The sequence below is a fragment of the Triturus cristatus genome, chromosome 3_2 (genome assembly GCF_964204655.1).
Source record: "Triturus cristatus chromosome 3_2, aTriCri1.1, whole genome shotgun sequence".
Lineage (NCBI taxonomy): Eukaryota > Metazoa > Chordata > Amphibia > Caudata > Salamandridae > Triturus > Triturus cristatus.
Genome location: NC_140584.1, coordinates 859,349,487 through 859,370,746, shown reverse-complemented (window position 1 = coordinate 859,370,746; position 21,260 = coordinate 859,349,487). Strand labels below are relative to the sequence as shown.

The following is a 21,260-nucleotide window of genomic DNA, read 5'->3' as shown; positions in this document are numbered from 1 at the left end:
TCTCCCAATAATGTTCGGTACAAGGATGGACTGTCTCCGGCTTCCTCAATCTTTGGACTGTCTGGTTGACGCTCAGGGCGACACGCTCCTATTCGGTCTTCAGGTCCGCTGCTGTTGACTCCCCGGTCTGGTTCCCTCCGTGACTTCCCTCCGTCGTATAGGACAAAAGAGACGAAAGTACTGGTTAGGTCAGGGATCTCGTGCGCCGGGACACAAGTAGGGCCGGGAGTGAGGGAAACCAAGTGCTTGTAGTGCTCTCACTCTCTCGTGACTGTGAGGGGAGGTGCACGTGTGAGGGGGATACTAGGGCAGGGTACTGGATGCGGTCTCGGTGTTACGGGTCTGGGTTTATCAATGGTGGTGAGGTGGCTTTCCCCAACCAACCCGCTACCCTTCCACGTACCTGCTCGAGCCACGCTCCTCCCCTGGGAACGTGGCCGGGCGCTTCGTGGTAACGTTGGCCTCCTGGCTTGTCGGAGTCGTCTTCGTCCGGTCTCCCTTCCTCCGTACTGCTACCTCCGCTTCTCCCCTCTCGAATCGTCCTCCTTCTCTGCACTGAATCTCCTTCCGCCTCCTGGGAAACGCCGTCCGTCGTCTTCCGGAATCCTACCGCTTTTGTGTATCCTAGCAACGTGACGTCATCGGTGGGAGTGGTCTCGTCAGTCTGAAAGGCGAAGTTAAAGGAGCCCTGTCCCCTTTCCACGGGCCAGTCCTGCGTATAATAGGGATATGTCTCCTCCAGTGTGCCTGTCGCTTCGGGTTGCTGCAGGGGGAGAGAAGGGGTCAACGAGGCATCTGGTGTACAACATTTCTGACTATAGGAGGGCGGTCCTACAGTATCGAACGCCCTGTTACACTCCTCCCCCCCTGGATTCTCCCGTTCGGGGAGAGGGAAGACCCTCGAGAGAAAATCAGCGTTACCATTATCCCTGCCCTTCCTATGTCTGATGGTGAAGGCGTACGGCTGCAAGGTGAGGAACCATCGTAGGATTCTGGGATTTTGGCTCCTATTTTTATACATCCATTGTAGGGGCGCGTGGTCAGTATATAGGATAAATGGTTTACCTTCCAGGTAATATTGAAGCTTCTCTATGGCCCATTTTATGGCCAGGCACTCTCTCTCAATAGTAGGGTACTTGGCCTCCCTCGGGAATAGTTTCCGGCTTACAAATAGAATGGGGTGTTCTAGCCCATCCCCCCCTCCTGAGACAACACCGCTCCTATGCCCATGTCCGAGGCGTCGGTGGCTAAGATAAAGGGCTTGGAGAAGTTCGGGGATAACAACACCGGCTGGCTTGTGATGGTATCTTTCAAATCTGAGAAAGCGCGTAGGGCACTAGGACTGGGCTGTAGGAATTCCCTTTGTTTACTCCCCTTGCGTAGCAGGTCTGTAAGAGGGGCAGCAGTGTCTGCAAAGTTGGGGATGAACCTCCGATAGTACCCGATAAGGCCTAAGAACGCCCTCAGATCTCTTTTATTGCCAGGAAAGAGGGTAGCCTGTATAGCTCGGACTTTGGAGGTTTGTGGGGTGATAGAGCCCTCACCTAACACAAAGCCGAGGTAATTGACCTTCGTAAACGCCGCTCTGGACTTCTTGGCGTTTATGTGCAGTCCAGCTTCTTGCAGGGCGGTGAGGATCGTTTTGAGATGCGCCAAATGTTCTTCCCAAGTGTCGCTGTATATGACGATGTCGTCCAAGTAAGCTGAGCTGAACGACGGGAAGGGTTGTAGGATCGCATTCATAAGCCTCTGAAAAGTGGCTGGGGCCCCATGAAGGCCAAACGGTAGCACGGTGAACTCGAATAATCCTTCGTCCGTGATGAAGGCCGTTTTCTTCCTATCGGTTTCCCTGAGGGGCACCTGCCAATATCCCTTTGTCAGGTCTAGCGTTGTGATAAAGGCGGCTTCTCCGAGTCTTTCAATCAACTCGTCTACGCGCGGTATGGGGTAGGCGTCGAACGTAGAGATGGCATTTAGGGCTCGAAAGTCCATGCAGAAACGCCGAGAACCGTCGGGTTTAGGCACCATGACAATCGGCGAGGCCCAGTCACTATTCGAGGGCCGAATCACCCCAAGGTTCAACATCTCTCTGACCTCCTTTTTGATGGCCTCTCTCCGAGCGGCCGGTATGCGGTACGGTTTCAGCTTTACCTTCTGTCCCGTCGGGGTCTCAATGTGATGTTCCACTAACGATGTTCTCCCGGGTTTATTTGAAAAGATCTCTTGAAAGGGACGGAGAACATCGCGTAACTGTTGCTGGCGGACTCGTGGAAGGTCTTCACTTATGACCAGTTTGTTCAGGGTGGAGGGTTCCTTTTGGGGTTGAGGTAGGAGCAAGTGGGCACTTGTTGGGGGGGGCCCTATCCACTTCTTCAATAAGTTTATATGGTATGTTTGGGTTTTTGATGGTGAAAGACGTAATCGGTAGGTGGTATCTCCGATCGTACCAACCACCTCGTAAGGTCCCTTCCACTCACTCCGTTCTTTGCTGGCGCAGGCCGGGAGCATGATCAAAGCCCAATCGCCGACCGCTAAGGTCCGGAGTTTTTTCCCTTTGTCATAACATCGTTTTTGCTTCTGTCTTTGCATCTCCAAATTAGTATAGGCCAAGCTCCTTAGTTTACCTATTTTGGACCGGAGTTGTTGTGTGTAGTCAAGGAGGGCCCTTTGTTCTTGTTCGCCTTCCATCTCCCACGCATCCTTGGTCATTTCCAGCAGGGATCTCGGATGTCTGCCATAAAGGAGTTCGAAGGCTGAACATCCCAGACTGCTCTGTTTCTGAGCTCTCAAGACGTAGAGGGCTAAGGGGAGGAGGCGATCCCACTCGGGTCCTTCAGCCGACAACATCTTCTTTAGGGTGGTTTTCAGAGACTGGTTATACCTCTCGACGAGACCGTCCGTCTGCGGGTGGTACACCGACGTCCGTAGATGTTTTATATCCAAGGTTTTACAGACCTCCTGCATCAATTTTGAAGTGAACGGGGTACCTTGGTCTGTTAAAATCTCCTTCGGAAATCCGACCCTGGAGCATAGCTCAATCAACTTTTCGGCTATGTTAGCTGTTGTGGGGGCTCTTAAGGGAAAAGCCTCGATAAATCTGGTGGCGTAATCAACAAGCACCAGCGCATACATGTTGCCTTTAGATGAACGGGGCAGCGGTCCGATTAAATCCATGCCAATTCTATCGAAGGGTCGTCCTACGATTGGTAAGGGAACCAGCGGTGCTGCTGGGGGGCGATGTAGGTTCCTTCTCTGGCATATTTCACACTTCGTGCAATAGTCCTTCACCTGTTTATAAATCCCGGGCCAGTAAAAATACCGTAGTATACTGTCTGTGGTTTTCTCGGTCCCACTGTGTCCGGCTGTGAGATGGGTGTGGGCGAAGAAGAGAACCTGGTCTCGGAAAGAGAGAGGCACCACTAACTGAGGGTCCCCTCCCTCCACCCCCTCCCGGTATAGGAGATCCTTGGTTATGAGGAATCTAGGATATCTCGGTGTGTCTAGGCTCTGTGACATATGTGCACTCTCCCAAGCATTCAATAAAGTGGAGTCATTGGCTTGTGCAAAACGAAAACTGCGGTCCGTGACCCATGGCTCGGGAGAGATAAGGGTTGTTGCTATCCTAGGAGCTGTTGTTGTGGTTACTGATCTATGAAAGAGGGCCAAGAACTCCGGATTATCCACCCCCAAAATCACTTCCTCCGGCAGGGAGTCAACCACCCCAACCCTTACTGTGCACGGGTTTTTTTCATGGGGTTTTATTGTGACCTGAGCAAGTGGGTAAGGCTTAACGTCCCTGTTGGACCTGGCCCTTTTTGAAGGGTCATCCCTAAACTTTTTGCCTTCCTCCTGTATTTTTTCTGACCTGGTGTTGGCTGATTTATGACTCTGGGCACCTTACCACTGCTGACCAGTGCTAAGGTGCATATGCTCTCCCTATGGTAAAATGTATACATTGATTGGTGTCCATGATTGGTTCATTTGGTTTACTGTCAGCCCCTAGTAGAGTGCACCAGGAGTGCCAGGGCTTGTAAATACAAATGCCGCTAGTGGGCTTGCAGCACTGGTTGTGCCACCCACAGAAGCGGCCTAGTAAAATGTGTCTAGGATCTGCCACTGCAGAACCTGCGTGCGGTCTGGTACCGTCGCGCTGACTGCGCAAGTGCACCCACTTGCCAGTCCCTAAACCTTCCCTTAACTACATATTAGTCACCCCTCTGGTAGGCCCAAGGGCAGGGTGCATTGTAGGCATAAGGTAGGACATGCCCTGATGTGTGTGGCATGTCTTAATAGTGAATTACAGCCATTTTCGTTTTTCACTATTGAAGGCTACCTGCTCTCCATAGGCCAGAATGGGCTGCTGGAATTACTACACCCTGTAATCCCAGTGGACTCATAGAGCATGGTAGACAATTATGTTTAGTATGCCTGAACTCAGAATAATAAAATACTTCTTTTAGTAAAGTTTATTTTAATATCCTGCGTTTGTAAATACTACTTTTAGAAAGTTAGTATTTACTGACCTGGCCATTTCAGTCCGCCTCTGCTGTGTGTGTGTGTTCTGCCTAGCAACAGTAAGGAGCAGGGTTGGGGAATCCCCAGAGACAGGCTGGCTGCCAGGTGGTGGGTAGAGAGATTACACCAGGATGGGTGGGAGGAGTCCACCCTTGACTCTGAATAGACCTGTGCTCTGCCAGCACAAAGCCGGCGCCGCCCCCTGTGGAGCGGCTGATGTCTCTGCCCTGCTGCTGAAAGGGAAGCGCAGAGTCACCACAACAAAGTGCTCCAAAAACTGGACTGAGCCAGGCCCAGGCCCCCTGGCGCTAAAGAACAAAAGAATTGGTGTATAAAAGTAGGAGCCTGGCTCCTAAGAAATTAGATCCTGTTTGCGCCAAGAAGAAACTCTGCCTGAAGGAGAAGGACCTGGAGAAGCTGAAGGAGGAATACTGTCTCTCTGCCTGAGAGACTGGCCTGCAGTGGGTGCCTGTCTGCTGGGAGGAGAGGGAAAGCCTGAAGAAAAGGACTTTGATTCAACTTGTGCCTTTAAAACAATCTCCAAGGGCTTGCGTGTGAACTTGCTAAAGAACAAAAGAATTGGTGTATAAAAGTAGGAGCCTGGCTCCTAAGAAATTAGATCCTGTTTGCGCCAAGAAGAAACTCTGCCTGAAGGAGAAGGACCTGGAGAAGCTGAAGGAGGAATACTGTCTCTCTGCCTGAGAGACTGGCCTGCAGTGGGTGCCTGTCTGCTGGAAGGAGAGGGAAAGCCTGAAGAAAAGGACTTTGATTCAACTTGTGCCTTTAAAACAATCTCCAAGGGCTTGCGTGTGAACTTGCCCCCTGACCTGCGCCCCAGGAACAGTGGGCGCTACCATCCTGAAAGAAGAGGAGAAGTGCCTTGAAGTGATTCAGCAAGCTGACCCCGGAGAACCTGTGCATCCCCTGATCTCGCTGAGCAACGCGACTTCTGCTGCTGGCGTGGCTGCAAACAACGTAAAGGCCTGACAGCCCGAGCACCGTGAACAGTTGCCCCCTCGAGCCGTAGCTCGCAAAGTAAGGTGGAGATCTCCGCGCCTGAGCGCCGAGTCCCTGTGACCCCTGCCGGGTTGTAGAGGCTTCTGCAAAGGACTAAAGTGCCCTGGTTCGCGTCTCCGGCCGAAGCTAACAGCGCGCGGCGCTGTGATCTCACCCCGAGGCTGCCCTCCTGCTTCTGACCCCCTTCGTGACAACCTGCATCCTGCCCGAGCGCCCCACGAAGCTCCGCCGCCCCCTGGACACTGGGGACACCAGCGCGACGTGGGACACCCCTGGACTGGACCGCGAGGCCGCCACGAACCTTCCCCGTGAAATCTGCAAGGTATTGTGCCAGCGCGTGAAAAGTACGGCCCGTACTTGCCTTTGTACGAACCGTACCTGCCTTGTAACTACGGGTGCCTGGTTCGCACCGTACTGCCTGTGAAGTGCCTTGGTTCGTACCCGCCTTGTAAATACTTGTGCCTGGTTCGCACCGTACTGCCTGTGAAGTGCCTTGGTTCGTACCCGCCTTGTAAATACTTGTGCCTGGTTCGCACCGTACTGCCAGCTGAAATAATGGCGCTTTGAAAAGTGCTCCTTTTGGCTGAGTTCGAGCCGTAACAGCCTTGGTTCGACCCGTACTTACCCTGGGAACAGCAAGGTTCGAACCGTACCTACGTTTTAACCGTACTGCATTGAAAAGCATTACCGGTGCTCACTCGAGAAGAGTGAGACTCGGCAAGCGTACTCCGGCTCACGCGAGAAGCGTGGGAAACGGCAAGGCACTGTAAAAACCTTGCCAAAGGCACCCCAAAGGCGCTACGAAGTGCCCAGAAGACCTAAGAAACCTATTTTAAAGAGAACTGTGCCATTTTTACAACTGTGGACTGCCCGTAAAGCATTTTGAGAGTAACTGGATTATTTTACCAAGAGAACTGTATTTATGCAACCTGCCTGAAAGAAAACCTTTTATATAAAGAATTATATTTTGGACATAAATACAGCCTTGTGTCTTTGTGTGGTGGGGTGGTGATTATTGTGTGGGACAACTTGAACGCTTAACCTATATGCCCTCTGGAAATTTAGCCTGACTGCTCGCGCCACGTTACCTAGAGGGTGAGCAGGGGTTATTTTTAAAGAGGTGATCCTTTGCCCTGACTTAGATGAAAAGGGTCCCTGCTTGTCGCAAGTGCATACCTGCGCCAACCAGAGACCCCGGATTCTAACAGTCCCCATGGACGCATTTTATGTGTACCAGAACGTCCCGGACGTATTGGTTTGGACGTATCAGTTTTTTCTGGACCACCGACTGTCGGCATCCCGAATCTAAGAGGGCTTTCACAGTTTTACCGTTCAGAGTCACACTCACATAAAACGAGGGACCTGTTTCAGCCGCATACATTATGGTCTTAGGGAGATACCCAACCTCCATGGGCTCCTCGGTCGCTCGTTTCTTGGGACACAGGCGGGCTATGTGGCCCCACTCTCCACATTCGAAGCACTGGGGGCCTCGGAGCGGTGTTCCCTCAACTCTTAGGGGTCTAGGTTTCGGGTTGTCTGGTACTGGTTTCTTTCTCTCGGTCTTGACGGGAGTCTGTATCTTTGTCCCCTTCTCGTAGTCCCACCCTGTGACCTTAGGTTGTGCACGAGCATAATTCGCAGCCATTTCAATGGCTTGCTCCAAGGACAACCCCTGGTGTTGTTTGAGCCACCTCTGAGAGGCGTACGGCAAGGCCTCCATAAACTGTTCTAAATATATCTTGGTCATTACTTCCTCCGTCGTGCTGGTGGCCGGTCGTAGCCACTTGTCCGCAGCGAACTTCAATCGGAAGAACAAAGTTTTGGGGTTCTCGCCTGGTATACCCCTCTCTTTCCTGAAGCGGAGTCTGTATGCCTCTCCATCGAGCCCTAAATGGTCCAAGATGACCTCTTTTATGGTTGGGTAGGGCGTGGTGCCCATGGGGTTGGCCACCTGATATGCAAATTGCGCCTCCCCTGACAGGAGCGGCGCCAAAAAGAAGGGCCACTTGTCCTCCGGCCATCCCATCGCTCTGGCAGCCCTCTCAAAGTTCATCAAGAACATGTCCGGGTCCTCCCCCGGCGTATATTTCTGTAAGGCCAGTCCTGAGGGGTGAGGAGCGGGAAGGGGTCGTGCCTCCGGGGTTGTTTGTACTATTGCGACCGGAGGACTCTTCTGCAGACTCTCCATGTGGGCCGCGATAGTATTTTGGAAAAGGTCCCGGTCGGCTTGGACTGACGTCATCTGCCTCTGTACTGCCCATTCTAACTTTTCCTGTCCTTTTACGAGATGCTGGATGAGGGCGTCCATCTTGTCGTACAGACGGACTGGATCCCACTTCTGACACCAGTGTGACGGGGCAGGGGCGGCAGAGACGACAAACAAGAAAATGCAGTGTGGTCGAGCACTTTATTCTCAACCGGGTACAGGGCTTCTCCCAATAATGTTCGGTACAAGGATGGACTGTCTCCGGCTTCCTCAATCTTTGGACTGTCTGGTTGACGCTCAGGGCGACACGCTCCTATTCGGTCTTCAGGTCCGCTGCTGTTGACTCCCCGGTCTGGTTCCCTCCGTGACTTCCCTCCGTCGTATAGGACAAAAGAGACGAAAGTACTGGTTAGGTCAGGGATCTCGTGCGCCGGGACACAAGTAGGGCCGGGAGTGAGGGAAACCAAGTGCTTGTAGTGCTCTCACTCTCTCGTGACTGTGAGGGGAGGTGCACGTGTGAGGGGGATACTAGGGCAGGGTACTGGATGCGGTCTCGGTGTTACGGGTCTGGGTTTATCAATGGTGGTGAGGTGGCTTTCCCCAACCAACCCGCTACCCTTCCACGTACCTGCTCGAGCCACGCTCCTCCCCTGGGAACGTGGCCGGGCGCTTCGTGGTAACGTTGGCCTCCTGGCTTGTCGGTGTCGTCTTCGTCCGGTCTCCCTTCCTCCGTACTGCTACCTCCGCTTCTCCCCTCTCGAATCGTCCTCCTTCTCTGCACTGAATCTCCTTCCGCCTCCTGGGAAACGCCGTCCGTCGTCTTCCGGAATCCTACCGCTTTTGTGTATCCTAGCAACGTGACGTCATCGGTGGGAGTGGTCTCGTCAGTCTGAAAGGCGAAGTTAAAGGAGCCCTGTCCCCTTTCCACGGGCCAGTCCTGCGTATAATAGGGATATGTCTCCTCCAGTGTGCCTGTCGCTTCGGGTTGCTGCAGGGGGAGAGAAGGGGTCAACGAGGCATCTGGTGTACAACATTTCTGACTATAGGAGGGCGGTCCTACAGTATCGAACGCCCTGTTACACCGACATACGTGGGTAACGATTCTGGCTCAATCATTGATTATATTTTTGTTTCTTTAAGAGTTCTACCTGAAATACTTGCTTATAAGGTAGAAACTTCTGTTTTTAGTGATCACAATCCCGTGATTTTAGAGGTTTTAGCTCAAGGCGTCTTGGGAACTAGGAAGATGGACACATTGTGTGCGACAGACCTTGTGCTAAGAGATCAAAATCGGAGGCTCAAATGGGAACAAGTTACCCCAATCATTTTTCTGCAGGAAACTCTGGCCAAAGTCGCCGGTGAAATTGCTATCTGTTTAGATAATAAAAACCCCAGGTCGAGGCCTTTAGTGTTATTTGCCATCAAGTCAACTTAGATCTGACTGTAAAGGCAAAACTTAATAAAACAAAGGGCCCTAAATGGTTTGACACAAACTGTTCTAGGGCCCATTCAACCCTTCTTAAGGCCCTAAAACTTAAACCTAGAGACAGAGTGCTGATAGCGCTACTGAGGAAACAGTACAATCTAGCTATTAGGAAGAGGAAATCTGAGATAAAAGACGAGGCCTGGAATGATTTACTACTGCCCGAGACACAGAAAGATAGCGCTAAATTTTGGGCAGTTATAAATCACCCATATTTTGTGGGATTAGATAATCAGAGAGCAGATTGCATTATCCCAGATGAACAGTGGGTGACACATTTTAGTAACATCTATAGTTATACTCACACCACTATAGAACGCGAAACTCCTCTCCTAAAACCGCTAACTCACATCTCTCCCTTTACTCAGGAAGAGGTGAAACAAGCAATTAAAGACACACTCTGCAAAAAGGCACCGGGGCCAGATGGGGTTCCTGCAGACTTTTTTAAGAGCGCTCCTGAACTTAGCTCAAAAATTTTAACTAATATTTTTAATGCTACAAGGGAATTTATTTTCCCCTCTAGCTGGGCAAACTCGACCATTGTGCCAATCTTCAAGAAAGGACAAAGGACAGACCCGGCCTGTTATAGGCCAATCTCTCTTATTGACTCGAGTGTTAAAATCTTAGGGAGAGTCCTCTTAGGTAGATTGACCTTGATTTTAGAAAGTAAGGGTATTTTATCTAATGCACAATATGGCTTTAGAGCCAATAGAGGAACTTTAGATCAGTGCCTAAACCTAGAATTAATCTTAAATAAATATGTAATCGCCAAGGGGGGTTCATTGTACATGGCCTTCATGGACCTCTCCTCAGCTTTTGACCTGGTCAACAGGTCAAAGCTGTGGGGGATCCTTTTGGCCGTGGGACTCGACCTCCCTTTGGTTGAATACCTTGCTGAGCTACACAAGGATCTTATGACCTCAGTTAGAGTCACTAGGGAAGGAAGATGCACTTGTCATTTTAGGTCAGAGAGGGGGGTTAGGCAAGGGTGTATACTCGCCCCCCTCCTCTTCACTTAATACATAAATGACCTTGAGGCAGTAATGCCAAAATCCCATAGTGACATCCCGCGCGCAGGGGAGACAAAGATACCTGTCCTCCTGTACGCGGACGATGCTGTTCTTTTAGCACGCTCCGGAGTTGCGTTGAACAAACTTCTTTCTTCCTTTGGAGTTTTCATGTCATCTCTGGACATGAAAATTAATACAGAAAAATCACATGTAATGATTGCTGGACCCGCAGGTAGGAAAAGAAAGTCGCTAACATTTTATTGCGCGGGGAAGGAGGTTAAGAGAGTCCCTTCTTTTCCATACCTAGGCGTGACCTTCGATGAAAAGGGCACCTGGGGCCCCCAGCTCTTGGTTAAAAGCAGCGCTGTCGCTAGAGCGGCCGCAGGGCTGCTAGGTTTTGCTAAAAAACTGGGCGCCCGCCCTATGGAAAGTATCATCAAAGTTTATAAAGCAAAATGTTTGTCAGTCGCCCACTATGGCTCTGCTATTTGGGGATATACTAGCTCTGCCAAAATACAGAACGTAGAAAATAAATTTTTGAGATCTCTGCTTTCTGTTCCCCAATCAACTCCGATTTTCTCATTGCATACAGAGTTAGGTTTGGGCTACATATCTGACACCCTAAAATTAGCTCCAGTGACTGGCTGGTTAAAAACTTGGCTCAACCAGGAGCTTACTCTAAATCATATTATTTTAAAAGATTGTTTAGCCCTGGATAGAGCCCTTAACATTCCATGGGTAAGACATGTGAAAATCCAGCTTACTTTAGCAGGTCGTCCGGAGCTTTTCTCATCTCCAGATGGAATAACCCATGAAGACTTAAAATCAGTCAAAAACACTCTGACAAATTTATATGCTCTGGAGAGGGAAGAAATAGAGCTGAAAAAAACCATGGTAAGGAAACACTGTATGCTTTCCTCTGCTCCAGGAATGGAACCATACCTTTTGTCGGTAATAAACCCTTACCATCGCTTTCTTTTAACAAGATTTCGCTTTGATTTAATCCATTTTATACTGGGCGATTTCAGAACCTGGGCTAGACCTGATGATGCTGAACCATGTGACTGCGATCATTTTTCAACGCAGGACACAATGCACTTTATTATGTTTTGCGGTCATTATATTGAGATCAGAAAAAGATATTTGTTCCCTATTTTACGTAATCAGGGCTTTATTCAGGTAAAACCAGCCCTGCTGTTTTTGCAACTTCTTCCTAACATAAAAGTAGCTTTTTCAGTCGCTAGTTTTCTAGTTGCAGGAGCACGTTTAAATAAGCATCGTACAAGGCACAGGCACTTTATCTCTGAAAAATGAATTCCCTCTTTACTCATTCATTTGAATGAGTTTGTGTTTTAATAAACCCTTCTTTTTATCCTTTTTAAATATTTATGTACATTTTATTGTAAAATTTAGTGTTTTTTTTATAATGATTGTCTGTAAAAATCTGTGATCTGATGAAATGGTGACATGTATTTTTGCTCGTTCTTTTATGATTTTTAATAATCGAATAAAGATAATTGACTGACTGACTGACACAGAGCAAGAACAGAGGCAGCTGGTCAGCTTAGCCAGGTTGTGGTCAGGCTAGTGGAGAATGAAGGTCATTGAGGAAGTCAATGGTACATACACATTGTGAGAGAGATCGCAAGTACTTCATTAGAGAGCTCTCAGTTATTTTGGGAGATGAGACCGGGCAGTCGACTGTAGACCTGTAGAAGAACATTCACCGGGATGGTTGCCGGTTTTTGCAGGCCAGCCATTGGGTAGAGTTAACTATCCTGCTTCATTCAGATGACAGCCTACTCCCATGATGCAGCAGACAGCTTCAGGAAGGGTCTCGCTTAGCTGGACCAATAACACTGCAGAATCCCGGAGAGTTGATGGGTTCCCATTACTGACTACCGATCTGAGGTCTGTGGTAGACAGAAGAGCACCAATGTAAGGTTTTCTTGGTAGAAGTGCCTCTGAGAGTCACAAATTGTCTCATCTCTGGGTATTTTTGAATCCCCAAATCAATGGTACCCATTTTATTGACTTCAGAAGGTATAAAGGTTGATACATTAGTTGAACCAGACGATCAGCATCATTTCAAAAGACCTTTTGATAACACAGACCTCTTTTATATATTGAGCTGTTACCTCAATCTGCAAGCCCTCAACTGTGACACACTCACTCGGTGCCTTCTAAAGGGTTGCCTAGTTGGTGCTGCAGTAGTCTCAGACAGGTTTCTTAGGTCCTCAAGGTCGGTAGCGATGGCTCACTTCACTCAGTCAGGTTCTTAGGGCACACAAATATAGGCAGCGCTATAGCCTCTGGAGGAGTCCTCTCAGTTTTATTATTTGCCTGCATTGTATCCTCCTATGTTTTCTGGAGCTCCACATTTGAGGAACTATCTGAGTGGAATACCCCCAACCACTGACTTGTAACCATGTTATCACATCCACTACTTCAGAATCTGACAAGTCACTGTCCAAGAAACACCCTGTGAGCAAACTAGGCCATATTACCTCCCTTTTCACAACTTCATGATCCACGAAGTAGAACTATATAGGTCACGGTTTTGAGGCTTTCCGGATGGTCCTTATTCATAACATGCCTCCATAGCCAGTGCCATCTTCTTAGTGCTAGAGGACTATCAGCTACACTAAAATATGTCCAGATAGAGAAACAACCTTTGTTCATCATCCGCTTTTCTTAGCTCTAGACTCTTGTTTAATGTTTAGAATTTGTAAAGGTCTGTAATAATTCACCACATCCTTCTTCAATGTCTCTCTCAGACTACAGGGCAAGACATCGCTCCGAATGCCTCTCACTGCTTCTCAACCTTACGACCAGATCACTGTGGAATCGGCTTTTGATAATCCAACGTTTGAATCCGGAGTAAGTAATGACCCACTCGAGCTGCAGGACCTACACCCTGTCATTTTAGCAGTTTCTACCTGATACTGGATGCTCCATAATGTAGGCGGCATACATGTTCATATCTCCATGCTCACCACTGGGGTGACCCCAACCATAAGACGTATTATGAACATAAAGCTCTCTGCATCTCTGCATCTCATCGTAACCATTACATGGATGTGCATTATTTTCTCCCAATCAGTTTACTAAACAGCAATGTGATCACCATTCTCATTGACATGAACGGGTTCTGTAGGATCATTCTTCAGCTCCACCATGTTCAACATCTGCTTCCCTAATGGGTATGTCATTGGTGTCACAATTGCTAACATCTGCTTCTCCACAAATAGTCTCACTTGTGACACCTTCATCACTTTAGCTCTTCAAATAACCATTTTCATGAGTGCTACCATCATCAGCATCTACTTCATCACAACCATTGACATCAATGCTTACAGGACATTTGTCATCTTTTCAAAGACCAGTATCATCATCCTTATCACCAGCTTCAACGGGACCAATGTCATAAGTGCCACCATCTTCAACATCAACATCTTCAGAGCCATTCATACCAGTGTTGCAATTGCCATTGCCATCTTCATTAAAAACATTGTCTTCAGTAATTTCATCTCCAGCATAATTTTCTTTCAAACCGGCAACAACCTTGCTTCCATCACCAGTGTCAGGTTCTCTAACACCATTGTTGTTGGTGCTGCCATCTTCTCCAGGATTACTATAATCAGTAATGCCATCATTGATACAAGCTTCTTGAAGACCAATCTCATCATTGCTCGCATCACCAATGTCAGATTGTTCACGAACATTGTCTGCAATGCTGTCACTTCCTGCAAGATGGGCATCAGGGCTACCACTACTACTGTCACCTTCACCAAGTTCATTGTCATTAGTGCTTCCATCACCATTGACATATTTCCCAAAACTAGTATTAACAGTGCTGTCATCAATGCCACCATCATCAAAAAAACTGTTCCATCAATACATCCATCACTATCGCAAATGCCATCACAGTACCCATCATCACTATGAGCTTCTCTGAGACTTGTCTACGGTGAAAGTAAACTTGCAGTACCACTATGACTAGCCTATCTAACCTCATTCCTAGCACGGTTTGATTACCAGCAGCAACTCCTGCTACCACCTTCATCATCAAAGTAAGTCCTGCATGACTCTCCCCAACCCCGTCATCTTCATCTTCTTGCTTCAGCCATCAGCAAGGTTAGAGTGGTGGGGGACAAATTCAGAAGACAGTGGGTTGTTATTGCGAAAAGGGGAGACAATTGGAAATTGGGGGAGGGAAGGGAAGGGGTTAGAATGAGATTGTTATCAGAATATGCATAGGCCTAAGGGATATTGCGACAAGGAGCTCCAAAAATTCAGCTGATGGGAGAAGGGTGCATTGCTGCATGGTGTACAAATGGTGCAGCTTTTTATGATATACACCAACAACAGCATTCCAGTAACTAACGTTGTGTTGTTTTTTCTAGGAGACCAGAGAGTATGAAGTGTCCATTTAGACATCGACGCTGCCGGGAGGCCTTGTACGATCCCATCAAGATGTGGTAGTGTAGGGAGGGAAGGAGGCAAAACGATCTTGCACGCTCAAGCAGACTCTCCTGTCTATTGTGGCCACGCACCCTTCTCTCTTGACACAATGAGTCTCACCAGCAGGACTGCACTGTAAATACTACCCCAGGACAAGACTCTTCTTGCTGCAGCTCCTTCGCGTAGTGGGGCAGTTGGCACTGTATGATGACTTTGGAACTATTCCTTTCCTATTATGGCAGCCATGAGCCATGTACTTAGTATCCTGCCTATGGTGGTGTATTCCTTTCCACCACTTCTGGTCATACCAGAAAAAAACGCGCCTAACATGGACACATCTCTTTCCCCCACTTCCCCAAACCACATTGGATGTTCCCTTTTGGATTCCAATGAAGTGTGTACAGGGTACAAGGTTGAGGATTCTGGGTATTGGAAGATTTGGCACCTGGACGCACAAATAAATGAGGAGAGAAGGCTAGATAGGAAACCATTACAAGGTCCATCCCTACAGGATGTGTGAGCCCATGGGGGGGAGGTATAGAAGCAATTACTCACAGCGAGGTGTGTTATACTGCAATACTCCCCTCCGTTAGCCTTTGTGCAACACGCATGCAGAAGAGATCAAAGACTGCAGTGCGGTGTCCAAGGAGAAAGGTCTTGGGTTCGTTGGGTAAATTTGCAAAATACATTCATCAATTTCCAACCTTTAACATTCTAGAGTAACAACGGGACACCAGTCTCTTCCAACCAGTAGACCACTGATACACGTTCCGTCATGGAGGAATATAATGGATCTGTGATTCACCGGTCACTTGCACGAGCTGCACAGTGCTGAACTTTCCTTTGGCTTTATAGACTCCCTACCTGACCACACAACCAACCAACACAAAAGCAGAAAACAACCTCTGACAGCATAAATGGATGATAATAAAATCCCTTTTCTCCTCTCCCACTTTGTTGCAGGAAGGCAGTATGAGTGCTGAATGTTGCGGCCCGCAAGGGTACACTAAATGTGAAATAAGTATCTTTACATGGAGAAGCCATTGGATGTAGTGTCTAGAGGTACACTATTCATCCACAGAAGATCCCACAAATGGGAAGAAAGGCTCTTTATTCTAGACTAAAATCTGCATATGCTGCTTTTCCATATATTCTTACTCACAGCACAAATAACCCACAAGGATTCTGGAACTGAGAAATTAAATTTGGGGGGGAAATTTGCCTTGCCTACTCCTGTACCATATTGACAAATATGTATCCCAGGTCATGGAGACAATCCTTTCATTTTCAATATGACATCTCCTCTCAGATGCTGTATTATCAAACCTAAAATGTACTCCATCTAAAAGGTTTCCCATTTATAAGGACAGTGCTGGCCACATGACACATAAAGAACCAGGATTTGGATACCGTGAGATCCTCACAAGAAACCATTATAAACAAAATGTTGGATAGACCCTGAAAGACTCAAAGATAGTTTTGACAAAAAAAAGTTGATTTAAAAGATTTCAGTGAGCTGGGCAGATAAAATACAGTGAAGGTTAGAATGTCCAAGTTAACTTTATTAGGTATCCTAACCCACTCGTGAGCAGATCCCGCGGTGAATAGTTTTCGCTACAACACCATAAAAAGAAGAAATATTATTGTTGAACTCCTAACTGTTTGTAAACTCATCAGCAAATCTCCCCCGAAGGTCTTACGCATGCTTTAAGCAGGAGGAAAACTCAGGAGATCGACCAAGAGACCAAATAGGATATTTTTAAAGAACAAGGATGTTATTTTTCAAGAACACTTTTGTTTTATGATATTGTTGACATGGCATAAACTGAAATTGTAAGAGAATAAAGAATCTTTCTTTCCTGTGTAATTCAAGACTGGTCAGATGGCACAAAGTCACTTTGTAGGTGAATGGGAATTATGTTTGTATTTGTTTATTTTATGTATTTACATACTTAAATTATTTTTGCAGCTTTATATGAAGTGAACTAGGCCCAAGAGCATTACACCACTTAACAAAAGAACAAGAAAAAGGAGGATTCCAATCAAACTAAAAATAACAGATAAGCAACAAAACTTATTGGCACAGCAGTTGGAATCAGGGGAGAAAGGTCAGGCAGATATCTGCATAGAATGTCAACAGGGAAGTGGAGAAGGTATCATAGCTCCATCCAAAGTGTCTCTCAAATAGGAGGTTTTTGAGATTCTTTATAAATGGAGCAAGTCTTGAGGTTGGGCAAAGGGCTGGTGTGAGGGAGTTCCCTATCCTAGTTGCACTGCCAGAGAATGCTTGTTTCATAAAATGTTCCTGCCTGAATGTTGGAGCTTCCAGCAGCAGTTTTCCGCATGTCTCCACCCTAATCGAGTGACAGAGATGATCAGTTTTCCAACCACATAGGACGTTGTTGCATTGGGAAGGGCTTTGTGGAAGATGCATGCAATCTTAAATTGAGCTTGTGCTTCACTGGGAAACCATTGTAGGGTGCGAAGAATAGGAGAAATGTGATCAATTGTTTTGGACCAGTCACAAAAGGGCTTCTGCTTAAAACACTGCCCTCAGGGGTGACAGATATGCTTTGGGGTAGCTGGAGAGGAGAAAGTCTGCATAGTCTAGCTTGAAAAGTAACAGTGCCTGGACTGCAGTGTTCGGGTATTGCTGAAGGAGGAACTGCCTGATGTTTCACGGCAGTCTAAATTGGTGGCTGGCACTCTTGGCCACAGATGAGATTTGTATATGATTGTTAAGGCAATTGTCAAGGATTTCTGAGGATAAATCCCAATGAATTAGTATTCTCCATGATGGCAGATTTAGAGTTCAGTAGAGAGAAGGAAGTGAGCCACTCTGGGGCAGGGAGGTTGGAGTTTTTTGAGTGAGATTAGAAGAAATTCTGTTTTTGTTGGGTTGAGTTTTAAGTGGTGGTTAGCCATACACCTTTGAATCCTGTCGAGTGAATTGGAAAGAGCAAGGATGTCAGGTGGGCAAGAAATCTTCAGGTAAATCTGGTTATCATCTGTATATTGGTGAAAGATAATTCCAGGGTTACTCAGACTCTCTCCATGTCATTCAAGAAAGAGATTAAACAAGGCTGGAAATAGGATCGAACCATGTGGAACCCCTTGCTTTGGGTCAGATGTTATTCAGGGCTGTAGGCTTCACAAGGATGGGAGTACCTGGCTGATGTTCAAACAAGGAAAACACCCTCCTCCAGTGAGGGATTCACCGGGGATGTCCAGTATGGTATCTACAGCTTGGCCATTTCCTTGCTAAGGGTCCCAGGCAGTGTGCCAGAAAGGTGGTTAGAAGGTTTGACTTTACATATGATTTCAAGAAGCTCTACCTTTGAGACTGCCTCCAGTGTGGCCAGATCCATTGGCTCTTGCAGTTCTGTACACACTCATCAGGATTGACAGATCTTGGTGGAAGTGAAAGTTCAATTGAGTCTACTATCTGTAAGAAGACATTTACAAATTGGATGGTGGTGTGTAGACTCTGCAAGTTGCAGACTGGCGTTTGACTTGTTTAATGATGTTGAAGAGAACTTTAGGGGAATTTTGGGAAACATCAAGCACATTTGTAGTTTCTTTCGGCAGCCCGAGGCTAGCCAGATTACATATAAAAGGTGCTCATCTCTAGGTTTTTCAAGCTGTCTCAAGAAATTCTTACGGAGTACAGATCCTTCCAGAACCAGGAGAGCACCGGTTTAGGTTTTTTCTTCTTGCTTCTCAGTGGAGCAGATTAATGAATCAGGTTTTTCATCCACATATTGCATTCGCTTGTTGCAGTATTACGGTCTCCCTGGGAGCCAGGGGTCATAATGTTGTTGTTGGCCTTTTTAGGGAAGGAGCTGATGTCAATGTTCCAGGTGTCACTGAACCATGATATCTACCTTTTATCGCTAAGGCGCTGGTAGGGCTCCCTGTTCCTGCTCCTCTAACTAGGTACCGATTGCCACACAAGAGTAGCTGGAAGGGGTTTCTACAGGTAGAAAGGAGAAAACTTCATCGTTGGTTTAGCAGGAATACTGTGGGCCTGGGATAGTACCCGTGTAGTGCCTTATTCCACCCTAAAATGTTGTGAACTGACCACAACAGCAGGGTCCAACATAGCATACTCTCACCACCACCACCAGCCCCACATTATGCTGCTCTTCAATCAATTAATCAGGATTTATAAAGCACAGCTAATCAATGATAGGGTATCCAGGCGCTTGCAGGTCCCAGAAGCTTATTCGAACAGCCAGGTCTTGAGGGCCATTCGGAATTCCAGAAGTGAGGTGATGGTCCGGAGTTGCGTGGGGAGGCAGTTCCAGGCCTTTGCTGTGATGTGGGAGAAGTGGGTACTCCACCTCTGCTTTGGTAGATACGAAGAGTGTGGGCAAGTGAGAGGGAGGTGGGGCATAGTCTTCTTGATGGATGGTGGAAGTTCAGACGGTGGTTAATGTAGGCGGGTCCTTGGTTGTGTAGAGCCTTGTGTGCGTGGGTCAGCAGCTTGAATTGGCATCTCTTCTGTACAGGGAGCCAGTAGAGTTGCCTGGAGTGAGGCGAAATGTGATGTGGGTTCATTAAAGAAGGTTGAGGATGAGTTTGGCTGCTGGGTGCTGCATGGTCTGAAGTTTCTGTGGGAGGTGTGCCCCGATTCATACATAGAGGGCATTGCCGTAGCCCAGTCGGCTGGTGATGAGGGCCTGTGTCACAGTACATCGTGTGTGTAGGGGTAACCACTTGATGATCTTGCGTGGCATGCGCAGAGTGAGGAAGCAGGCTGAGGAAATGGTGTTTATCTGTGATTTCATGGTGACCTTGTTGTCAATGATTATTCCAATGTTTCTCGTGTGGTCGTAGGGAGTGGGTGTGGGTCCTAGGTCAGATGGCCACCAGGAGTTGTTCCATGTGTTGCTAAAGATCAGTACTTCCATCTTGTCTGTGTACAGCTGCAGGCAGTTGTTCTTCATTCCAGTCATCTGTGGAAGTTGGATTGGTGGGGGTGGGGTCGTCGGTGAGTGAAAGGATGAGTTGGGTGTCGTCTGCGTAGGAAATTATGTCAGACCATGGGATTCGACAATGTTGGCCAGTATCAACCCTTCCCCTTTCCTTCCTTCCTTCTCATCTAGATTGGCAGACAACATCATCCTAAAGTGGCCTGCGGGGCATGGGCCCAGCTATCATTGCGCGGTCCATGACTAGCTTTGCTCAGGTGGGTAGGCTTCCAATCGTGCCCCACACTCTGCAAACTCTGGAATAAACTCATTGGAGTGCTTAGTCAGGATATGGCAAAAGCTCGTCATCTTCCCAGTATGATACGAAGCAGAATATTAATAAACGTGATGTGTCTTGTTTTGCAGGGTGTTAGGCATTACTTTTTTTCTTCTTTGAATAGTAGGGCTTATTTATGTGGGCAAGAGGCTTTGTTTTGGAAATGAGACCTTTTGTTTGTAGGAGCTTGTTTTTGAAACTGAAGGAAGGCCTTGTGTATAGTAAATTAATGAAATTTATGAATGGCCAAGGCTATGGGGATAAAGTCACAGTTGACTAAATAAACTCTATTGAACAGTTTATTTGGACAAGCAAAGGAGGAGTGTGAACTTGTGACTTGATCAAAGGAATCGTCCTGGGTGGAGTTGTGCAGAAGAAAAGCTCTCTTGCCACATACAGGATTATGATCTATTTGCTGTCCTTGGTGTGTGTTTGAGTGCCCATAAATTGAAGTGAAGTAAAACTTCTTTGTTAAACATTTATGGTGTTGTGTGCATATTTTCTTAATCTAGGGACAGGCTGAAATTTTAATGACACACCTTGTTTCAGATCGTAGGCCTTGTGTTGCTTTCAGCAGTAGGTTCTATTTGTGAGGACACAATACTTCGTTTTGAGTAGAAAGCTTTATGTCTTTATCTGATACGGCTTGTTTTTGTAGATTGAGATGGCCTTGTTTTAGCTCATGAGGCATCTGCTTTTAGGTGATGAGGCTGGCTTTAGGAGTTGGACTTCCTGGGCAACATGACGGAAAGGGGGGCCCTCAGCTCAAGACTGGGCCAATATCTTCTGCTCTGGGCGTGTCACCCACAATGTGCCAGGTCAGGGCATGGATCCTGTTGGGTACCGTTCCTGTGTGCTTGCTCACCAGGGCCTCCAGAGATGCTATATCTATGTTGGATTTGAGGCTGCACTAGGCTCGTTCCAGCAGGTAGGGCAATTGGAATGGATGCTGCAGTGCGCCATGTAGTGTGTCCTCTACAGTCAGGGCTGGATGGCTGGCGCATGATGGGGAATTACACGTGTGAGTTCCTCAGGATGCCGAAGATTCACAGGGAGTCATCCATTGGGTGCACATCTTGATGAGAGCGTCAGGCAGATCTGAGTTGGCTCTGGAACAGAATCACATGTCCCTATTGTTAAACAATTATTTCTACCATGTACGGAATATTTGGTAGTATCTATATATATATATGTATATATAAATGGGTTTCTATTTTTTGGTTGCCGTGTGTGGATTAAAACATACACTTTTTGAAATAGAGTATCGACTCTGCTCTTATCTTCATTTCGAATTAATTGTGAAGATCGTTGCAGC

At 47.3% G+C, this 21,260-nt stretch overlaps 1 protein-coding gene across 1 annotated transcript in view; it reads left to right on the top strand.

Moving 5' to 3' along the window:
- Nucleotides 1-16,712, top strand: part of SEZ6 (seizure related 6 homolog) — a 1,090,094-nt gene extending 1,073,382 nt beyond the window's left edge. Inside the window, exons 16-17 of the mRNA XM_085649158.1 lie at nucleotides 13,009-13,111; nucleotides 14,638-16,712. Of these exons, the coding sequence (XP_085505284.1) occupies nucleotides 13,009-13,111; nucleotides 14,638-14,667 (133 nt within the window). The 3' untranslated portion in view covers nucleotides 14,668-16,712. The remainder of the gene's footprint in view (nucleotides 1-13,008; nucleotides 13,112-14,637) is intronic.
- Nucleotides 16,713-21,260: the final 4,548 nt, after the last annotated feature.